This window comes from Danio rerio, chromosome 5, assembly GCF_049306965.1.
Source record: "Danio rerio strain Tuebingen ecotype United States chromosome 5, GRCz12tu, whole genome shotgun sequence".
In the NCBI taxonomy this organism is placed as follows: Eukaryota; Metazoa; Chordata; class Actinopteri; order Cypriniformes; family Danionidae; genus Danio; species Danio rerio.
In genome coordinates, this window is record NC_133180.1 from 55,015,448 (window position 1) to 55,037,912 (window position 22,465).

Here is a 22,465-nt window from a genome sequence, read left to right on the forward strand (position 1 = left end):
CATCACCAAGCACACAGTCAGTCCTACAATCACCTAATTCCTCAGACAATTAATTCATGTAGATAGGAATTTGTAAGTAAATGTAATTAAATTAGATGAAAATATCAAAGGTAAAGGTATTTATTTACAGTAAATACACTAGGCTTGCATCACATGCACATCATGTGCACCTGTCATGCTGCTATTGTCTTCTATGTTAATGCAGGAGCAGCAACTGCAATAATTTACTTGGGTTGAATTTTTAGTACCCGTGGTTTGCTACATTTGACAAACTTTGCAGCGCTGAAGCAATTCTGAGCTATCTGAGTGACATGTTGTGGCTATGATTCATTTGAATGAGGAGAAATGAGAGATTTATTGCACAAGTGAAGTCTGGTAGTGGTTTGCAGTGACGTATCAGGTCTTGAGAGAGATTTACAAAGGGAGGGTCCCGAGGAATGTGCTGAATTGAAAGGCTCTCGTATGTGCGAGTGGAGCAGAACTCAGAATAAAAGGAGTGGAGCTGTTTCTACACAGCTGGTGTTTGGATCCAGAAAAGGGCGTGTGAATATGTGAATATACAGTTGTGTTTATCTGACAGTGAGTGGGTGAGCTTGGCCATTTAGGCAGTTATGTAGCAGATATGTTTCTTAGAGTGTATCATAATTTGTTTTGGTTTTAATATTTGTGTGTTGAAGTCTGCGGTTGGTCTAAAAGAGACCATGTTAAGCTCTTTGCTTGTTTTGAAGGTTATTAAGGGCGTAAACTAAAGCTCTATGGAGTTATGAGAACTGTACGGTTTGTTTAAATGTTGAATTACTAAGTCTGTTTGAGAACATTGTAATCCTGGTAAACAAACACAGAAGAGCTACTTAATAATACAAATGTTTTAGTGCTGCATTGATAGCCACTTCTGCCATCTGCTGGTGAAGAGAGCTACTGCAGGTGTCATGTGACTGAAAGTCTGTTTGCATGACTCCAGACTGTGAGCCTTCCTTATTTCCTGAATGATCGAACTGTTCGTCCAAAAATTGCAATGAAAGATCACATCATTTTACTTTTTACGCTAAAATGTTTGCAGAATGTCTGTGATGCACTTTTCTGTTAAGAAAGGGGGGTAAATGCATAAAAAGACACTAAAAAGTCATAATTCATGGCTGTTCTCGCTATTGATATTTGACTGTCCTACACTACCTGACAAGTCTTCTCAGTTATAAGAGCAACACATAATAATTTGACTTCTAGTTAAACATTTGAAGTGGCAGAAGGTAGATTTTTCAGATGAATCATCTGTTGAGCTGCATCTCAATCATCACAAATACTGCAGAAAGACCTATTAGAACCCACATGGACCCAAGATTCTCACAGAAATCAGTTAAGTTTGGTGAAGGAAAAATCATGGTTTGGGGTTACATTCAGTATGGGGGCGTGCGAGAGATCTACAGAGCGGATGGCAACATCAACAGCCTGAGGTATCAAGACATTTGTGCTGCCCATTACATTACAAACCACAGGAGAGGGCGAATTCCTCCGCAGGATAGCGCTCTTTCTCAAACTTCAGCCTCCACATCAAAGTTCCTGAAAGCAGAGAAGGTCAAGGTGCTCCTGTATTGTCCAGCCCAGTCACCAGAAATGAACATTATCGAGCATAACTGGGTTAAGATGGAGGACGCATTAAAGTTAAACCCAAAGAATCCTAATCAACTCAGAGAGTCCTGCAAGAACGCTTTCTTTGCAATGCCAGATGACTTATTAATAAGTTATTTAAGTTGTTGAACAAATTGAGCATTGAGCAAAGTTAGACCTTACTGTCCTAATGAAATAATTACAAATCAAGGTATGATCATTTTATTTTGGTAAAATAAATATTGGTAATAATTTGGTAATAATAATCTAGAGGCCTTTGCCTTTCCTATAAGCCACTTCTGATACCAAATGATCAACTAGAAGTCAAGATGTTATTTGTTTTTTTCTAAAACATTGATAGGCGACAAGACTTTTGGCAGGTAGGGTACATGGTTCTCATTCCCACTTTCAATTAATGTACAATTAATTTCTTCTATTTTGTCATGGCTATATGTGCTGAATAATGCGTTATTCAATATGTGATACAATAGAAAGAAATGAATATAATCAACATACATTCATACTATTTGCATAGCATCACTGCAACTTCTGAAAGTGATCGGTTTTACTGTTGCATAGAACAAATCAGACATTTCAACAATATAAACATACAAAAACAAAGAAATATCACACAGATGATATAGTTTTAGCGACCTGAAAACATCAGGAGCAATCAGAAAAGCAAAAAATAGTTTTGTGAAGTTGAAACAGAGTGGAGTTATTGCTTTCTTGACATGGCTTGCTTAGTCATAAAGTGTTTCAGCATCGATACTAAAATCATTGCAGATTTTTGGATAAGAAAACCAGCATGTCCACTCTGCTTGGTTTCACAGATGTGCTTTGACATGTAACTTCATCACTGGAAATGAAAAGAGGGTGTGCTAATAGCAGGCACACAAAGATACTTGTGTATTAATTCATTCATTTGTTACAAACCATTGTGGAATGCATAGTGCAATATATGACAGAGTTTTCATGAGTCATTTTTTCTTGTTTTGTTCATTGTTTTCAGGGGTCATCAAACTTCCTCAAACATGCCCCTAATATAACAATGCTAGTGATTGGCAACCCCTACTATCCTCAGAGATGGTTATAAATATACAAATGCTGCATTCAATGGCTTATACACTCCAATAGAATTATATAAATACAAGTATATTGACAACAAGTAAGACTAGTCTAATTTTTAAGCCATTTAGTTGGTTTAATTTCAACATTATCCTTACATAATGAGATTGCTGAGCTGAATTTTTGGAGCACTGCAAGTCCATTTTTGGTTTAAATTTAGAGACCACCAATCAGAAATCATTCTCCATGTGACTTGTATTTACTTTTAATGTACATGAGTGCCGTACAGGTGTTGGAAAGATAGCGTAAAATCAGTCTGCCGCAAACCACACTGTTACTGTCTTGTTAATCCAATGTCCCAAGGGGTCAAAATCCAATGAATAAAAGCAAAAGACTGATGGTATTTTTTTTGCATTTTTTTTTTATATAACTTTTAGATATGATCCCAATATGGTAATTTTTGATTTATTCAAATATATTTAATTGAAAATCAACAAACAATCCCCCCACCCACCCTCAGTGTGCAACATACAGCATACTAGAGCTGCATGATATCGGAAAAATTTAACATTGCAGTATTTTGTTATGTTGCTGTATATATTGCAATGTTAATTTCACCAGCTGACTTGAATATCTCTAATAATAATTATATGTAAAATAATCCAGCGTAGTCTTCGTTGTATAAATAATTCAGTAAATGCATAATATTTGTTATTAAAGTTACAAATGGTATAGTTTCTTAAGGCTGATTTAAACTTCTGCGACAAGGGCATGTGTATGCTCCGTCACAGTCCTCTCGTGGTCGCATAGCCCTCGACTTAGTCGTCGCTGACATTGACACGCACCACTCAAAAAATGTAACTATACGTCACAACGACGCATAGGGCAACCTTTGTGATTGGCCGGCTTTGTAACTGTGACCACTGTGGGCGGGGTTGTGACCCACGTGAACCCGTTGGAGCGAGTGTTTACAAGTGTTGAGTCATGTGAATGAGCTCTAGATGGAAACTTTTGTTTTGTGTTTACCTTATGATTAATAAGCTAGTTTTAGCTACTTGTACATTAAGGTAGCTTTCAGAAAAAACAAAACACCTGCTAAGAAACACGACAAAGAGGAACATAAAACCCTACTCCCAGCTAGCGCTTCAAAAGTATTATTGTAGAATAGCAAAACAGTACTCAGAAGTATAAATGATCGACCACGCGCAAGACGGACACCTTGGGTCACGCCAATCACTCAATGCAGAAGTATAAATCAGCCTTTAGGCCTGAATGCTTGTAAAATTTGAATAGTATCAGGCGTCAGAAACATATGCAAATGATCAATTATAATCCAGTTGACTTAATGTTGTGAATCGTATGATGTGACTGTTGCGAATAATCACATTGCGATATCGAAGCTGACACAATATATTGTGCTACTCTACAGTGTACATAACATAATGCTTGATTGCCTGTATTATTGCAAAGTGTAAACAATATCACCAATCTTTAATGTGCTCCATTCATCTAAACGGAAGGACGATTTTAACATATTGTAAGGATTAACATAATATTTTTTTCGTAAAGCTGAGTTGAAATCATGTGAAGTTTTTTAAAAGCACTGTAAAATAGCATTGCTGTAATATTTATGCATATATTATTTGTTTATCTAGTACCACAAAAAAGCACTGCAAAAAATACAGTATATCTAGACTCATGTTCATCTATCACCTCACAATCTCTTATCTTAACCACAATGAAACTAATAAATCTGTTGTTTTGACCTTCCTCTTCTTCCTGTTCGCTGCGGCTTCAAATCTAAACATGTTATTTGATTCAGCAAGCAGAAGAGCGCAGTAGAGAGGCTGTTGTCGTTCAGGTCAGCATTGTTTATCGCGACTCCCTGTTCACAGAGGTGAGCTGGTATGTGTACATGTGTGGGTGTTGGCCATTTTCCGCTCTCAGGCGTCCAGCTGCCTGAATAATGCATGAGTGTATTCAGTCATCTGAAGAGGCTGCTTTAAAGCCCCGCACAGCACAAAAAAACTCTGAACCTATATAAAGGGGCTTGTTTGGATCTGGAACTTAGGATGCGGGTCTTATTGAAGACTTTAAATGCACTGGTCCACTTTAAGAAGAGCGCTGATCTGAGAACAGCACAAGAGAAAGAGACGAGCGCACACGCCCATTAGCATCTGAGGATTGATGCTCTCGCACATACACTTGAACGCTACAAAATTACACACCGACAAAGTGGCAGTCGAGGTTTCTGGATGATTAATGCAGATTTTATTACAGTTAGGTGAGTGCAGCGGGTGCTGCAGCTCTGGGAATTTCAGTGTCTGCATGGTTTCTATCTCTCTCTCTCACTCTCTCTCGCTCTCTCACTCGCTCTGTCTCTTACTCTGCTCCACATGCTTTGCAGACCCACACCCTCAGTCTCGCTGCCTTTACACCGCTTCAGAAACCCACTTCTTGTTACTTCTTCACATCATTACAAATGCTAATGTCTTTATCTCTCCATTAAAGCTGCCAAAGGTATGAAACTTCTCTTTTCCTTTATTCCTGCCTGACCATGTGCTTGTGAGTAGTCTGCAGTCAGAGGACTGGGGATTCTGGGAGTGTCCAGCAGGAGAATTTTTTGTCCAGAAAGTGACCCAAGCTGTCTGGGGTTTTCAAGCAAGAGAACTGGGAATTACTTTGGTTCAGACATAGAACTTTAAATTTTTGAAGCTTTTAAGGAAAACTAGGTGTCCTTGGAGCATCCAAAAACAGTACTGGGAATTCTTGGAGCAACCAAAGAGAAAAACTGGGAATTCTTTGAGTGTCCAGAGACGGAACTGGGATAATTTGGAGTACACGGAAAGAGAATAGAGAATCCTTAAAGTGTCCAGCCAGAAAACGAGGAATTATTGGAGCATTTTGAGAGATACCTGGGAATTTTTGAGTGTCCAACGACAGAACAGGGAATTTGTAAGCTAAAAACAGAAATTCTTGGAGTGTCCAGAGACAGAACTGGGGATCATTGGAGTGTACGGAAAGAGAAAAGAAAATCCTTGCAGTGTCCAGAAAAAAACTGGGATTTGTTGGAAAAGTCAGAGAGAAAACTGGGAATTCTTAGTGTGCAGAGACAGAACTTGGATTTTTTAAGCTTCCAAAGAAAACTAGGAAATGCTTTAATGTCTAGAGACTGTACTGACAATTTTTGAAGCACCAAGAAAGGAAAAACTGAATTCTTCAATTGCCCAAAAAGAGAACTGAGAATTATTGCAGTGTCCAGAGAGAGAATTTTAAAATCTCTAAGCACCCAAAGAGAAAACTTGGAGTGTCCAAGAAATTCTTTGAGTGTCCTGAGACAGTACTATGAATTCTTAGAGTGCCCAGAAAGAGAGCTTCAAATCCTATCAGTTTCAAGAGAGGGAAACATTACATTTTTAACCACCCAGAGAGCCTAAGAAATTCTTTGAGTGTCCCGAAACAGAATTGGCAATTCTTGGAGTACCTACATAGAGTACTACAAATTCTTTGAGTGTCTAGAAAGAAGGTATGGATCTCTTGAAGCCTTCTCAGAGAGAAAACTAGGAATTCTTAGAGTGTCCAGACGCGGAACTGGGATTTTTTTGACCTTCCAAAGAGAACTGGGAGTCCTTGAAGTGTCTAATGTGAGGACTGTCAATTCTTTAAGTGCCTACATAAAGAACAGGGAAATTTTGAAGCACCAACGGCGAAACCTGATAATTCTTGCTGTATCCTGCAACAGCACTTTGTATTCTTGAATTGTAAAGAGTGAGAACAGAATTCTTGAAGCACCCACCTTAAGCACCCACTAGGAATTCTTGGACTGTCTTGGGAAAGTACTGGGACATCTAGGATCATCTGGAAATCCGTGGTCATGGTGGGGCCAACTACTCAGGACTGCAGCAGCGGCTTGTCCTGCTTTGGCTGCTGGAATGGGCGAATGGTGGGCTTTAATACATTAGCATTTTTAACTCTAGTCATTTACTTGTTTCTTATCCCATACCTCACACTCACTCAATCATTCATCATGATTTCATGACCACTGACATCCTTTTGGTGAGGAATTCAATTACAGTAATCGCTTTCATTATTTATCGACTGGACCATGCAGGACTGAGACAGACTATTTTAAAGCTTTTCCTGAAATATGGTTGTGTAGCAGTTTTTATAGCTCCATTTGTAGATGCATTTAAATTTCTGCCCAATCTGTCATTGGCTATTAGTTTAACCACTTTGTGTAATGAAATCTTTCACAAGCTGAGTGTCAGCATTTTTACGGTTGATTCATAGGACTGAATGCAGGACTCATTCAGTCAGATTCGGTGTCTTCTGACCACATGGCTAAATTTGAATACTGATTCTCCTTATCTACCATTTAAAAGGATTGAGGACCATTAGTTCTTTACGAAGTTTGTCATGATCGTCAAGTAATGCATTTATTCAAAAATACAGTAAAAAAAAATAATTTAAATTACTAGAAAATGTAAAAGAACATCAATTAATAAAAACATACATCTAAAGTGTGATACTATAAATGCTTTTTTACAGTCACTTTAGACATTTTAAGTTTTTTTGCTAGAATTATTTTCTTTTAAAAGTATTAAGTACTTTTTGTATGGATGTGTGCATTATCAGACTTTCAGAATCTGATACAAGACTTTCCTTTTCTTGGAATGATACTGAACTGCATGTCGCATAATTTCCATCTATACCTGCATAGCTTCTTGTTTATCTCAGATTGCTCATCCTGACAACAACCTCCAAGTAACCGCACTTAGAGTATCTTGATACTGCTGTCAAATTGAGAAGGTGTAGAGGAAATTTTTGGATGTTTCATTTTATATTTTTTGTTGTCTTTGTAAAAGAGTCTTTTTCTTTTTTGTTAATGCAGCCTCTGTTACATTGTCAGGTGATATAACAGGTCAAATCAGCAGTGTGGTTTAAAACCAAGCAACAACAGTTTTGTTACCTTTATTCATGCCATTGTATGTCATTTAAAGAGACCAATTTGTTTGTTTATTCTTTTTTTTATTTGATTGTTAGGAGTAATTTGATTCAGAAGTTTTATGATGCATATTAATAGTTAATTGTTTTCTTCAGTGAAGATTTTAAAAATTTAAAGGGCACCTATTTTACCCTTTTTTTCAAGATGTAATAAGCCTTTGGTGTCTCCAGAATGTGTCTGTAAAGTTTCAGCTCAAAACATCTGTCAGATTATTTATTATATAATGTAGAATCTGCCCATTTTGGTGTCTGAGCACAGTGTAGCTTTTTTTGTAGCATGTGGCTTTAAATGCAAATATATATATTATACATACACGTGTGTGTATGTGTATATATGTGTATATATATATATATATATATATATATATATATATATATATATATATATATATATATATATATATATATATATATATATACACGTTTACTGAAACCTTGCAGCCATGGTGATTTTATTGGTTTAGAATAACATCAATTTTACTGTCTTTATTACAAACATGCTTTGTTTTAAACACGTTTTAAACTTATAAAATACATTTTTGAGGTGCAGCTAATCACAGAGAGTTGTAACATTGTTTTAATCCCAGTTTCTCTGCAAAACAATTTTTTTGGACGTGTATATGCGTTATGGAGACATGGCACCGGTCAATCAATTTAGTGGGCGGGAACAACCGCATTCCTACGTCATGATGGGGTGGGCCTCAAAATGACTATAAAATAAAAAATGTCATCTATCATTCAATAATTGACAATCTTATGCATTTATACAGCAACTTAATTTCTAAACAAGTTTCAGTATGGCTCAGTTCTGTCCATTTCCATCTTCAAATTGCACAGCTTCAACCTCAACACCTAAAGTTACCTCAGGAAGTTACCTAACTCTCTCTTTTTTCTTTTTTTTATGCTGTATTTTTTGTTCAGGCTGAGTCAGGCTATGGGTCTGAGAGCAGTCTGCGGCGCCATGGCTCTTTACTGTCCCTCACCTCTGCTGCCAGTGGCCTCTCCACCGCCTCCGCATCCTCTTTTAAGGTAAGCACCAGCCTCCACAGCTCAAACACCTCCACATTTCATCAAGTTAAACTTCATCTATATTTTGATCACAATTTAATTTCGATTTAAAACCTTTTGAACAGAAAGCGTATAGCCTGCAGGAGAAGCTAGCAGAGATGGAGACCTTCCGGGACATTCTTTGCAGGCAGGTGGACACACTGCAAAAGTATTTTGACAACTGCGCAGACACTGAAAGTAAAGATGAGCTCCACAGGGACAAAGGTGAGGAAAACGGTTTTGTAATACAGAATTCTTATTTAAAGAGTTTGGTTTTTTGCCATTTTATATCTTTTTTATTTTTTTGTGTACTTTGGCTGGGCGATATGACATACACATATCTTATGTCACAATATAAGTCATCTCATATCCTGATAATCATATATATGAGCAATATCACACTCGTAGCAGTGCGATATGGCTGTACTGTATATTGACATTGGTGGAAGGTGTGTATTTATCATCCCACCAGTGAAGATATACAGCTATATTGCATTGCTTCGAGTGTGATATTGTGTTTATACAACAGTTCGATGACATAATCCTTTATATAAAAAAGAAAATCAAGCACGAAGAGTCTAAAAATCTTATTATATGAGAAATCACCATCTTCCACTGTTGATTTACATCTGTAGCTGACCGTCAGAACAGCAGAAACTGTTACTACTTCACAAACAAAATTTTAGAGCTATGATTCTGTAGCGTAATGTCTACAGTGATGACAAAACAGGTGATTTTGCTCACATTTTAAGATTATAATTAAGGCTGGGCGATTAATCGAAATTGACATTCAGAATCTGTAATCGATTAAATTTTTCTTTGTAAATTTTTTCAATTACTTTGCCCACAGCTTGTGAGATCACGTGACCCCACTTGGTTATGTTACGTTATTCCATCAACATGTCGATCGTGGACAACTGAGCAACAAGTGCAGCTTGTACCAAAGAAAAATGCATATATACTGTAAAATAAACGTTTAAATAATCGTTTATTAATAGTTATCAAGCTAAAATCTTCAATTAATCGAGATTTTGATTTTAGGCCAAATCACCCAGCCCTAATAACAAGGCTAAACAACATGAAATGCCATCAGTCTAGAGACATTTCCCAGTATCTCTCGGTTGCAATCGGGGTATTACAATAATTATTCCCCAAAAAAAAAACAAGAAAAGCAGACACTACCAGATTACTATGGTATAAAAACAGCACTGCAACACACGAAAGAGAGAGAACGACTTAGAAAGACACTTACCAGTTTTTTATTGATTTAATCAGCTGTAGTCACCTCTAAGGACTTAATATGCAGTGTCTGTCGATATGTTATGGTGGAACATTTTGCTTAATCTCCAAAATTATAAAGATTTAAAATAGTCACTGTCCTCATAAATAAACTGCATAGTTGCAATCTAAACAACTACATTCTGCCCTAAAAAGCATCAAAAGTGCATTATGTTTTCCAACAGCTGCAATATTTGTCAAATTGTAGTAAGTTTATTGATTTGCTGTCACTCGCACACGCTAGCGAAGTAATACAGAAGGGGGAGGAGGCTGTACAAGTGCTGATTTTGCAGAATATCGCACTGCTATCAGCCAATCAGATTTGAGAGCCAGATAGAACTGTTGTATAAATCTTGAAATAGCACATTTTCTGTAAATTTTAATTTAAATAATTTTTAAATACATGTATCTTGACCACAAGGAAAGGACTATTTATTTTATACATTTTAAAGCATTTACTAAAATTCATATGCGACTTTTCTCATATTATTTAGAAAATTAGGGCAAATGGTTGATGAAGAATATAGAAATATATTTAAAAAATATTAATGAAATGTAAAAACAATTTAAAAAACGAATGAGTACAGACCCAACATAAAATATTGCTAAATAAAATGCTAAATGTGAACATTGTCCTTTAAGCATGCGACTTTCTCTCTGTTGTGTTACTGGATTCTTCCTTTAGTGTAGTATTGCGCTCATCAAAAAAGTGTTATAGTAAACAATATATTTTGTGACACCACGAAATAAGCGATAACATGAAATAATAGGCTTTATTTATTTTGTCAATATGATTTTGCACAGCTCAAAGTAGTACCATTTAGTATTATTATGCACATAATAAACTTAAATCGATTGTTCATTAAATTAGTTTTCTCACCCTTATATTGTCAAAAAACATCAGGCCTTTGTTTGTTTTTAAAACAAATGTGAAGATATTTTTAATGAAATAACTGAGGGACAGAAATGTCTCGGGTAAGTCCATGTAACCAACGCTTTGATATTTCATCAGATATGGTAAACAGAAGCTCACAGATTCTAAATTAGTTCACTGGAACCTGCAAGTTTTGTCACGGACCTCAAGCCTCACACCTGATCAGTTTAAAAGTAAATAAAAATCAAGATTGGAGAAAGTTTTGGTAACAAATGACCAAGTTCTTTTTCAAGTATGCTGGAAAAAATAACTTTATCCACTAATTTGGGATCAGAAGGAACAAAAAATCAGTAATATTTTCAATCGATAAGTCATGAAAACATATGAATCTTTGTTAATATAATGTTTCAGGTAATGCCAACTATTTTAAGTAATTTTATATATTGTATTTAAGATTCTACTTAAAATTGCACTAGTTTTAAAGGGTTAGTTCACCCAAAAATGAAAATTTAAAATTAATTACACACCATCATGTCATTTTAATTCCCCTTCATTTTTGTTCATCCTTGGAAAACAAATTAAGATGTTATATAAGAAGTCTGAGAGCTCTTTGACCCTAGAAAGACAGCAATGCTCCTGTGAAGTTCCGTCTGAAGTCCAAACCAAACCAAAAAACTCTGTAATCATACAATGTTTCAAAAAACTGTAAAACAAGCAAACTTTGTTCGCTAATGTCTTGCACATCAGGTCAGGGTACACATTTATTATGCAAAAATTCTGTAACAATGTCCAGAATAATCTAAGAGAGAAGACATTGGTGAACAAAGATGTTATTGGTGCACTAAAAGACTTCTTTTAGCTTTAAATGTTTACTTAGACCTGCGTGGACTAATGTTTGATCTCATTTCATTTACTACTGCATGCGCAGATGTAGAGGAAGGTATACACTTGCCATAGATATTTACATAAGATGTCGCCTGTGCTATTGTTGTTTATTGGAAGGAATGTGCCAATAGAGCCACCATTTTAGTACAGGGTAGCGCTCCTTTGAAATAAATGTGGAGGACTAACTATCTCACAGATCACACAGGCATGGAAATGTATCCTCCCTTAGGTCCTGAAACACACCCCCTCTCCTGCTTTTAATTCTAACAGAAGGAGCGATTAGTTTGTGAATGAATCTCCGTTATGAACGACTTGTTCATTAAGCCTACAATAATATATAGAAATAAAGTTTATAGCACTGCAGAGTCTTGTTAAATTTAATTTACATTGTTTGCTGATTTTATTTAACAAAACTAGCATAAGCCTAGTATTTTGTGCAAGTTGGTGCTACTTTTCCTTAAAGTCAGTGCAGTAAGAGACTGTATTATCAGCAGTAATGTTACTTGTTTAGCACAAAAGTTTGTAACATTAAAAAAAACTAAATGGTACCTATGAAATGTTCTGCCTTTCTACTTTTTCTTTGTTTGCTCATTACTATACCCGTACACAGTGCTAAAATCCAGCATCTTCACATTGGCTTTAGGATTGACTAGTGCGGTTGAATGACATTTGTCCTGGGAGCACTGTACAAATGTGGCAGCGCATGCTCAGGGTTCATATGCAATATCTAGACTAGAGTATATATCAAACTAAATCTAGGGCCATTTCAAACTATATGAGTGGCTCATCAAATGGTAAAATGTTTACAAAGCGATGTACAGTAATACTTTCAAAAATCACGATCACAATATATATACATCACAGACACCAATATTTTAACAATATTAAAAAGAAATCATAAATTTCTGGCCACCGGATATATATGACTCAATAAAATCATAGGTCTTTTGGTGAAAAGTTTGCTCAGGCGAATGGAGCGAATGGGAGGTAGCAGAAACTACAGTTTTCATCAGCCCAGGCGTGGCCATCATCCTTTGCGGTCTGTTGTCGCTACAGATCCAGTAATGCAGAAATGGAGGGTGTTAGTAGCGGCAAAGAGAAAGAGCTAAAAATGGTCGAACCTAAAGTGGGTTTTTAATCAGATGTGGGGAAGCATTTCCGTTTCTCTCAGAAAGAAACAAGAAAGAAGAAAAGGTGACAGAAAAGGGGTATGCAGGCACTGCCAGACTGTGCTGAAATACAAGTCGGGGAATACGACTAACATTATGGGGATTCTTTTAGTCAACGGGACAGCAGAACACAGCACACTGCTCAGATTGATAGTGACATTGACTTGTACCACCAAGAGACCTCTATCTCACTCATGGCTTGTCCTTTCGAGTAGTGTTTTTTTTTTTTTTTTTTTTTTTTTTTTTTACATGGTTTAATATCTTTGTTATTAAAATTGAATAATTTAAGTTCCTGTTTGAAAGTTTACAGATAGATCATTTGTATGTCATTGATCTGTTCAGTGTTATGGTAACCTGAACATTCTAGCACTTTTTTTTTGAGTCTCTTCATTAGTTTTGTTTTTCCTTTAAATGATTCAATAAATACGGTACCGTGCCATTCATACCGAGGTATAACCGTATCGTGAAATTTTGATACCGTTACATCCCTAATAAAGAATAATTTTTACATTTGAGTGAACGGGCTTTTAATGGATTGGTGCAGGATAAAACTGCTTGAATGTTTGTTCAGTAGATTCAACTTTATTTATTTATGTTTCGGTGGGCAGTATCTGATGAAGAAGAAGATTTTCCAACTTTGCGACCAGATGCCGATTATCTGCTCAACAATAACAACAGCAGCAAAGAGAAATGTAAGATTTTTTTTATTTTTTTTTAAAGCTTATTGTAAACAAAAAGCACATCTAACTATGCATAATACATCTTAATGCTTGAATGCTTGTGGTCCTGTCTGAATGCAGTTTGATTACTTGGCAAAGTAGACTTTCTTTTGTGTCATGTGATTACACTTTATATACCCTTTGATCCTTTTACATCTGTTGTATAAGTGAATGGTCGCACAATGCTATAAGCCCCAAATGGTTACATAAGTTTATCTGTTTAAAGGCTAAGTGCTTTTTACTCCTTTAATGGTGAAATCTTCCATGATGTCTATGACTGTTGTTGGGAAATAGCTTCTTTCATTCTGAGACTGAAAAGATTTCTATCTAGACTGATCACTAATTAAATCTGCATTAGTGTCTTTTATCAAAACACTTATTTGATGCTTATTTTACTTGATTTCCCCTCAGTGTTCTCTGTGAACACCCTCAAAGATCCTGCAGGCATCGATTTCAAGGGTGAAGCCATCACATTTAAAGCCACAACGGCAGGAATCCTGTCTACACTGTCCCACTGCATCGACATTTTAGTCAAACGAGAGGAGAGCTGGCAGAAACGACTCGATAAGGTAGTGTGCAGCAGACATTTAAAAGGATGTTTTGTCTAAAAATAAACTTTCTGTTATCATTAATTTTGCAAACCTGCATGAATTTGTCTAACTAGAATACAAAAAAGGACATTTTTGACAGTTTGGGGTCAGTAAGATGTATTTTTTAATTAAATTTAAAAAGTAATTTATAGTTCTATTAAACAGGGATACATAATTATCATCAAAATCAAATTGGGGATGTCAAGTTTTTATGAATTCTCTAAATTTGGTGAATGATGTTTATAACATTTATTTCAATATGTAATCGTTTGATAAGGTGTGGGAATGTAGGAAATCAGAAATATTTACATTTCGGCAAGGGGTAAAGGCTGAGGTAAAAAAAAATTTACATAAAGATCTGCCTTTTACTTCCTTTCCTTTTATGAAAAAAATCCGGGAGACTCCAGGATGTAAAAACAGATATAAACTACCTATACTTTTATTAAGTGCAAAAAAATATATGACTGGCCAACTTCAATTGAAACTGGACATTTTTATACAAAGATGACCACCTGTTACTTTGTATTTGCACAAATTGAAAATGAACTGATCAGTAAGAAACCTTCACTTATTCCCAGCTGTATTCTTGAAAAATGTATGTGAGATTTACTTATGTAATTTTTTATCTATTACTAATGTTATTTATTTAATTATGTAAGCTACTATTAGTGTCTTGGAATGTTTATATGTTTGTAAATTGCTTTAATGTAAAAAAACAAACAATTGACCTAAGCCACACCCAAAAACCGCCACCCAACAAATTGAGGCTTCGCAACCGTAGCTACGCCCAGGGGCTCTGTCGAGCAAGAGAAACAGGCGAAAGCGTTGTGCATATGGATTGTGTAAATCTGATACCTGGTATCCTTAAAGTCTGGACGGGGTGGTGGAATTTATTCCCTTGACAAAACCTAAAACCCAAGAGGAAAAAATGCCAGCGTGGATCAAGCTGTGTGAGAGGCGCTAAAGGAGTGAAGCTAAGTTGGTTTTGTTTTCGATATTTACATATAGTGATAGACTGACCGCAGTAACTCACCTCTTACCCTAAAAATATCTAAACTGTGTTTCCTACTAAAATACAAGGCAGGTTATATTTCCCCGGTGTCTTTTTCTTTTTTCCGCTTGATATCATGAGCACTGCTCCGTTTAAGCCCATGCCATAGTAGTCATACTAATAACAGTCATATTTAAAGCTACGGATATTTGAAATTACATATCAACAGAACAAAACAGAGATGTGATCACAAACTGAGCACTTGCGATCAGTATACTCATTATATATACTAATCTTTTCTGGTTGGGAAATCTATTTGTCCACTTCTGCTATTTATACGTTGACTTGGATTTCAGTGTATTTATTTCTTCCGCTTTACTGCCATTTAGAATAGAAGCTGGATAAAGAGCACACAAACATACTGACAGTTTACGTCATAGTTACTGTACACTGTTATGGGTAAATCAATGATGCTAATATTCGGCACAAATCCATCAGTATTCCCTTTCTGTGAATTATGTAAAAGCACTGTCCATGCGTGTTTTCTCGTCAGTTGGTAACTTTATATTTCATTGCACAACAATAGTCTATCAGGCTTTTTGGCTAAAAAGATTTGAGGTTAAATTAGTTATTATCAAATTATTATGTTATTTTATTATTTTTAAATTTCACCTCATCTACTGTGCATGACATAAGCTGTTGAATGGTCAGCGTATGAGGCGGCTAGGCTAACCTAGTTTCAATCTTGATTAAATTATTTTCATATCGGTTACTATTATGTTGTGAATATACCCCTGTAATGTATTCTGCAGTCCTTATTTGTCTGGCTTTCTCAGATATCTCACATGTTTGCAAAAAATGACATTATGTCCCTGGCAATGTCTGACACCAGCGCATACACACTGTAATAGATGTGCCAGGTACGAAAGCTTGACAGGCGTAGCAACTGTAACTAAGGAGGGTGGGGCTTAGCGAAAGGTTAATACTTGGGTAGAAACACATGTAAAATATTGTTGTCACGATAATGAAAATCGATAGCAATCGGTAATAGAATTTGTAAAAATTCAGTTTCCCACTAACATTTAAGTGCTATTGAGCACTTTCTTAAATAGTGCTGATTTGCCATTGTGTTCTCATGTTCAACAGAAATTACTGTGATTGGCTGTGAAGGTAATCAGTTCACCAAACTCACCACCTTTTACTGAGTGTAACCACAGATACAGGGACACTAAAGCTGTGAAAATTAGTCGATTTATCAGCGGATCACTGGTTTGTCAGCTGATAAATAGACCAGCTGATCTTCGCAGCTTTAAAACGCTGCAGTGTCCAATATTTCAGTGTCCAAATTACCGATTGGTATCGAATTCCAGCATCGTGACAACATGAATGAATCATGTTTTATAATAAGAGCTTCAAAATAACTTGTAAGTAAAGGATAATGTACATCTAGATGGTTGTTCTGCCGTTTTTTTGTTTTTTTTTTTATTGAAGGGCTTTATTCCGCTAGATGTACATTGTACCCCTTATTACATGGCTGCTTCCCACAAAACTAAACCATTAAACACAAAACACTTTTAAGTACTCTAAGGTCATTTAAAACTGACAAACCAAAACAGCACAATAAGTATTCAGTCACAAGATGGCACCAAACAGTCAACAACAGCATATATGAATATAGCCAAGATAAGCCTGCATTATTGTTGTTATCTAGGAATAACACACCTTGGAATGTCGAGATTAGCCAATCAGAAGCAAGTATTACAGAGAGAGATGTGTAATAAGATATCGTTAGCACTTTTAATGCAGTTTGCCCCTTAAGAAGTTCTAACAGACACCTGCTCTGCTAACAAATTGCCTAATTGCTCTGTTTAATGTGTTTGATATATATTTTTCTCCTGTGTAACTTTACTTTGCAGTTATATTATTCATCTATATATTTTAGAAAGCCAAGAATAAATTTTCATTTTGTTCCATTTTGGACATTCTTCGAAATATCTTCCCCTTTTGACTGTAAAATTGTACAAGTCTACAATAAAAAACAGTTTCAGTTTTATAGGAAATATTAATAATTTCTCATTTTCATAATAGCTAATGCTTTTTCCACAGTGCTGAATCCCCCGTTATTAGATAACGCATTTCAGCATCTTACAGCTTTGTCTGGCTGCTATTTAAATTCCCATACACTTCCCACATAACACCTTAATTTCTGGATGAGTCACAAATGCACATTCATTAAAACAAAAGTGCATCCAGTCTCCGGAAGCTTTGCATTCCTCTCATTCATGTCCACTCTATGTGGGAGCACGTCTTCAAACCACACGCCATTAGCGTTTCAGTGTAAAGCTTCTGCTGCCACTTGCCAGACCAGTTTTTTTTCCATCTACAGTCCAGCCCCCGGAATATATCCCGAGCCAGGAAGCAGCTTCATGAATTCCAGCCGCCTCAGGGACTAGGCGGGTGTGATTTTTCACTGTCAGAAAAGATGGACCTTTGCACTGAATGAAGCTTTTGGTGAAACTCCCAAGAATTCCTAATTTGAGGACTGTGATTTGTATTGTAGAGGATGACTACGGTGTGCAGTGCTTCCGTAGTGAACTGGGTATCTGGGTCTCTACGGAGTGCTAATGAAAACTGGATTCCTCTGTGTACTCAGAGCAGCTTCTTCACTGTAGGTTTGACATGCTTCAGTTGACCAGTTGTTTGCCTTCAGTTTGAAATGTCTGAATGAATGTGTTTTTAGACTGAATATATTTGAGTTGTTTGTGTTTCCTCTGTGTATTTTCTGGTGTTGTTGTTTGATTATGTCGTTTAGTTGAGTCACGTTTCCACCTTTTGATAGTTGTCGGGTGTTGTCTTGTGACACTTTAAAAACAGGTAAGGGTGTTTTAGTGATTCTGCCTTAACCACACCTCACAGTTTCAGAAGTAATCTAATTTATTATGCATTAAACTGAATTACTCCTTAAATGTCTTGTGTACAACACCCAAAGCTTCTCAAGTGAAGGTTTAACGCTGTACCTGATGTTTTGTTGACACAGCATTTGACTTATTTGCTGAGTTGAATGCTGGCTTTCTGTTGGCTATTCAAGCTAGTTTTCAGTATGGATGAAATTGGTTCCACCCTTTATTTAATGAATGGGCTTTCAAAGATGCAAGACACAATGGTATCTTTGGTGGCATCTGTAGCTGGAGAGACAGTTGAAGCGGGTGTGTTTGCTTTCACTGAAGTGTGAGGCTGGCAGAGGTCCTGCCTCATGTCATTGTTCTGCTGTGGATTCTCAGTTTAGATCCTGAACTGACATTTGTTTGATTTTGTTTGTAAGCAAACTTGAAGCTTAGTTTAAGTTCCTGAGGTCGAGTGATGAGGGGAGTGGAATGAATGAATGAATGAATGAATGAATGAATGAATGAATGAATGAAGTCAGTAATGCATGCAGTCTTGTTTTTTTTTTTTAAATAAGCACTTTTATGGATCAAAACTGTACCATTTCAAAAGATTTCTATTTTAAATAACTGCTGTAAAATGGCTACCATAGTAAATCAGCTACCATAGTAAGCTGAAGCAGCTTAGTTGTTTTCAGCATTGATTGAAGAAAACATTTATTAGCATAATTCATATAATAATATATTTATTAGCAACTAATCAAAAGCAGCAGGACAGGGTTGATAACAGCTCATCAGAGATCAGAAGGACAAGCACAGGTGTTCCCCAAGGCTCTGTTAGCTCCCTAATTTTGTTTACAATGTTTATTTATTCATTAATTTACTTTTCGGTTTAGTCCCTTTATTAATCTGGGGTCGCCACAGCGGAATAAACCGCCAACTTATCCAGCATATGTTTTTAGGCAGCGGATGCCCTTCCAGCCGCAACCCATCACTGGAAAACACCCATACACTCTCATTCACACACATAACTACGAACAATTTTAGCTTTAGCAATTCACCTGTACCGCATGTCTTTGGACTTGTGGGGGAAACCGGTGCACCTGGAGGAAACACACACGAATACTGGGAGAACATGCAAACACCACGCAGAAATGCCAACTAACCCTGCCGAAGCTCGAACCATAACCTTCTTGCTGTAAGGCGACAGCACTACCTATTGCGCTACTGTATTGTACAGTAATGTAATGTTTACAAAGTCATAATTCCAGTAACCTTGTAGTAAAATACTCAGATGACACAGCTGTACTTAGCCATTTGTATGAACACAGTAACCCCTCAGTTTACCATTTAGAGGTTGAAAGGTTTGCTAAAGGGTGCACTTTAAACTACCATTTTATTAAAATCAACAAAACTGAGGAAATAATTTTTGATCCAAAGTCAATTGGGAATCATTTACCTGTGTTTATTGACGCAGAGCCCATTAAACAAGTGTGCTCTTATAAATATCTGGGTGTTTATATGGATAGCTTGCATGCTTGGGTGCCACATGTAGACAGTTTTTGTTCTCGTGTGCAGCAGCGATTGCATTTTGTACAGAGATTACCCCTCGCACCAGATTTGTATTTTTGGGCATTTTTGCCTTTACTGTGACAGGACTGTATGAGGATCTGAAGCATAGTTGGAAATGGAGAGGGGAAGGGGGTTGGGAAAGGTTGGCACGTCAGGACTTGAAATTTTCCAGCACTGTCACCTTACATGTTGCTAGGCTACAAATTAATGCATTTTTATTCTGTTTGGTATGCATGTATGTATTTTGTGTCTATCTTTATTATTTGAATTTCTTTATTTCTTATTTAATTAAATGTATGTGATTTTTTTTTTTTTTTTTTTTATTTATTTATTTTTATTTGTTGCTGAACCCTTTAGTATTTTTTGTTTTGGTTTAGAAATCATTAGGTACTGTGTGGGTGGTATAAAATGTAAAAATGCAATTTTGGAATATAAATTCAATCAAAAACTCTAAAAAAAAAAAAAAAAAAAAGTTAACTACAGACACAATTACATGCCTTCAATAACATAAAATGCTTTTTTTTTTTTGTTTTACATCCAAACAAATCGTCTATCTTACTTGAGATTTGAGTAAAATATTGAACCTATCATCCCGTTATTATCCTATTTCCACTTTAGTTTCTTTCCTATTCATGGGTGTTTTCTTTAGTTTTTTAATCAAAAATTTCAGTCAAAACATTCATTACTTGCTTTGAAAACTTGTATTGTCAAACCACTGTTGGTTTGCACTTGGTCTACATCCATCCATCCCTCTATTTGTGTGTATATTTATGTATGTGTGTGTGTGTTACTATGTCCCCAAAACCTTCCACCCTGTTTTCCCCTGAAGATCTTTTGGAGTTCTTCGAGTTGTTTGCTGTATGCAGTAATGTGGAATTTTTGTTTTCTTCGAAAGGAAATTGAAAGACGAAGACGAGCTGAAGATGCTTACAAAGCAGCACTGACAGAGCTGAAGAAAAAGCCTCATTATGGAGGACCAGACTATGAAGTACGTTCACAACCTTTATATCTACACCGTCCTTTTAAACACACACCCTGACATTTTCTCTCTGATGCCTAATAAATGTGTCTGTGCAGGAAGGACCAAACAGTCTGATCAACGAAGAGGAGTTCTTTGATGCTGTGGAAGCTGCGTTGGATAAGCATGACCAAATCGAAGAGCAAGTAATAATTCAGGCTTTATTATTCCAGTAGAATGAATCATTTTGCAAACCAGTCTTACTGCAAAGGCATTTGTTTTATGTACTGGCAGTCTGGTACATGAGAAATAAGTACATACATATACAGTTGAAGTCAGAATTATTAGCCCCCCTGTTTATTTTTTTATCTAATTTCTGTTTAACGGAGAGAAGATTTTGTTCAACACATTTCTAAACATAATAGTTTTAACAACTCATTTCTAATAACTGATTTTTTTATCTTTGCCATGATGACAGTAAATAATATTTGACTAGATATTTTTCAAGATACTTCTATACAGCTTACAGTGACATTTAAAGGCTTAACTGGGCAGGTTAGGGTAATTAGGCAAGTTATTGTATAAAGAGGGTTTGTTATGTAGACTTTCGAAAGAAAATAGCTTAATGGGGCAAAGAAAAAATTTAAAACTTTTTATTTTAGTCGAAATAAACCAAATAAGACTTTCTCCAGAAGAAAAAAATATCATCAGACATACTGTGAAAATTTCCTTGCTCTGTTAAACATCATTTGGGAAATATTTAAAAAAGAAAAAAAATCAAAGGGGGGGGCTAATAATTTTGATTTCAACTGTACATACAGGGGCGTAGCAACCGGGGCAAGGAGTGATACGCCCCCCTTACATTTAGAAGCAGGTGATTAATAATTATATGCATGTAAACTTTTGGATCTCAAACAGCCCCCCAACCACACACACACACACACACACACACACAGCTTTAAAATGTCCGCTACACCCCTGTATGTGTATCTATCTATCTATCTATCTATCTATCTATCTATCTATCTATCTATCTATCTATCTATCTATCTATCTATCTATCTATCTATCTATCTATCTATCTATCTATCTATCTATCTATCTATCTATCTATCTTCAAACTGTTTTAATCTAGATCTATCGATCGATCGATAGATAGATAGAGTCTGCCAGAAATGGGTTAATTGACAGATTTTTGCAGCCCTAGTACCTGGTTTCAGAAATGAAAACCACTGTGTGAACACATCGGTGGACAGTGTTCAATCGAACTCTGGTGCAAACCATGCAACTGAACCAAATGTGAAAGCATCCTTTTATAAATCCTGCTGTCATGTTTTGCAGTCCCAGGTGGAAAGGAGCAGGGCATCTCGACAGATCTCGCTCACTCCAGACACCTTTTCCTCCATCAGCACTCAGAAATACTTGACAAAGGTAAGCCAGCCCACTTTAACTGACTCCCCCACGCACACACGCACACTCCTACACACTTGCTCTGTCAAAGCACATTGGCTTCTTCGTGACTGATTATGCAATTTGTCTCATCGCTGATGGTGGATGCGCTCTGTCAAATCTTTGGAGCTTTTGTTTTTTTACATTTGTAAAATTGCCTTTGTTCCAGTTCCTCTCTCTGAAATGTGCTTTACAGTGGCAGTCTGCTCTGTATTCTCTGGGTGATGATCAGATTTTAATTTCCGTCTCATTTCATTGAGCTCTTTCTCTCTGGCTTTCTGTCTCTTGGGTTCAGCCTCACAGTCACACGTCCTCCTTGTCCTCCGTCGACCTCATAAGTGCCTCAGATGACGTGCACAGGTTCAGTGCTCAGG

The 22,465-nt window shown here is 36.4% G+C and overlaps 2 protein-coding genes across 4 annotated transcripts in view; both read left to right on the forward strand.

Moving 5' to 3' along the window:
* The window catches only part of arsk (arylsulfatase family, member K), a 183,928-nt gene that overhangs the window by 34,728 nt on the left and 126,735 nt on the right, over positions 1-22,465 (forward strand). The gene's annotated exons all lie outside the window — the stretch shown is intronic.
* The window catches only part of cert1a (ceramide transporter 1a), a 52,608-nt gene that overhangs the window by 20,807 nt on the left and 9,336 nt on the right, over positions 1-22,465 (forward strand). Inside the window, 8 exon segments of one of the 2 annotated variants that reach the window (NM_001017914.4) lie at positions 8,599-8,706; positions 8,811-8,949; positions 13,539-13,622; positions 14,061-14,218; positions 20,580-20,672; positions 20,762-20,848; positions 21,984-22,073; positions 22,387-22,464. In NM_001017914.4, the coding sequence (NP_001017914.3) occupies positions 8,599-8,706; positions 8,811-8,949; positions 13,539-13,622; positions 14,061-14,218; positions 20,580-20,672; positions 20,762-20,848; positions 21,984-22,073; positions 22,387-22,464 (837 nt within the window). 2 annotated transcript variants of the gene reach the window in all.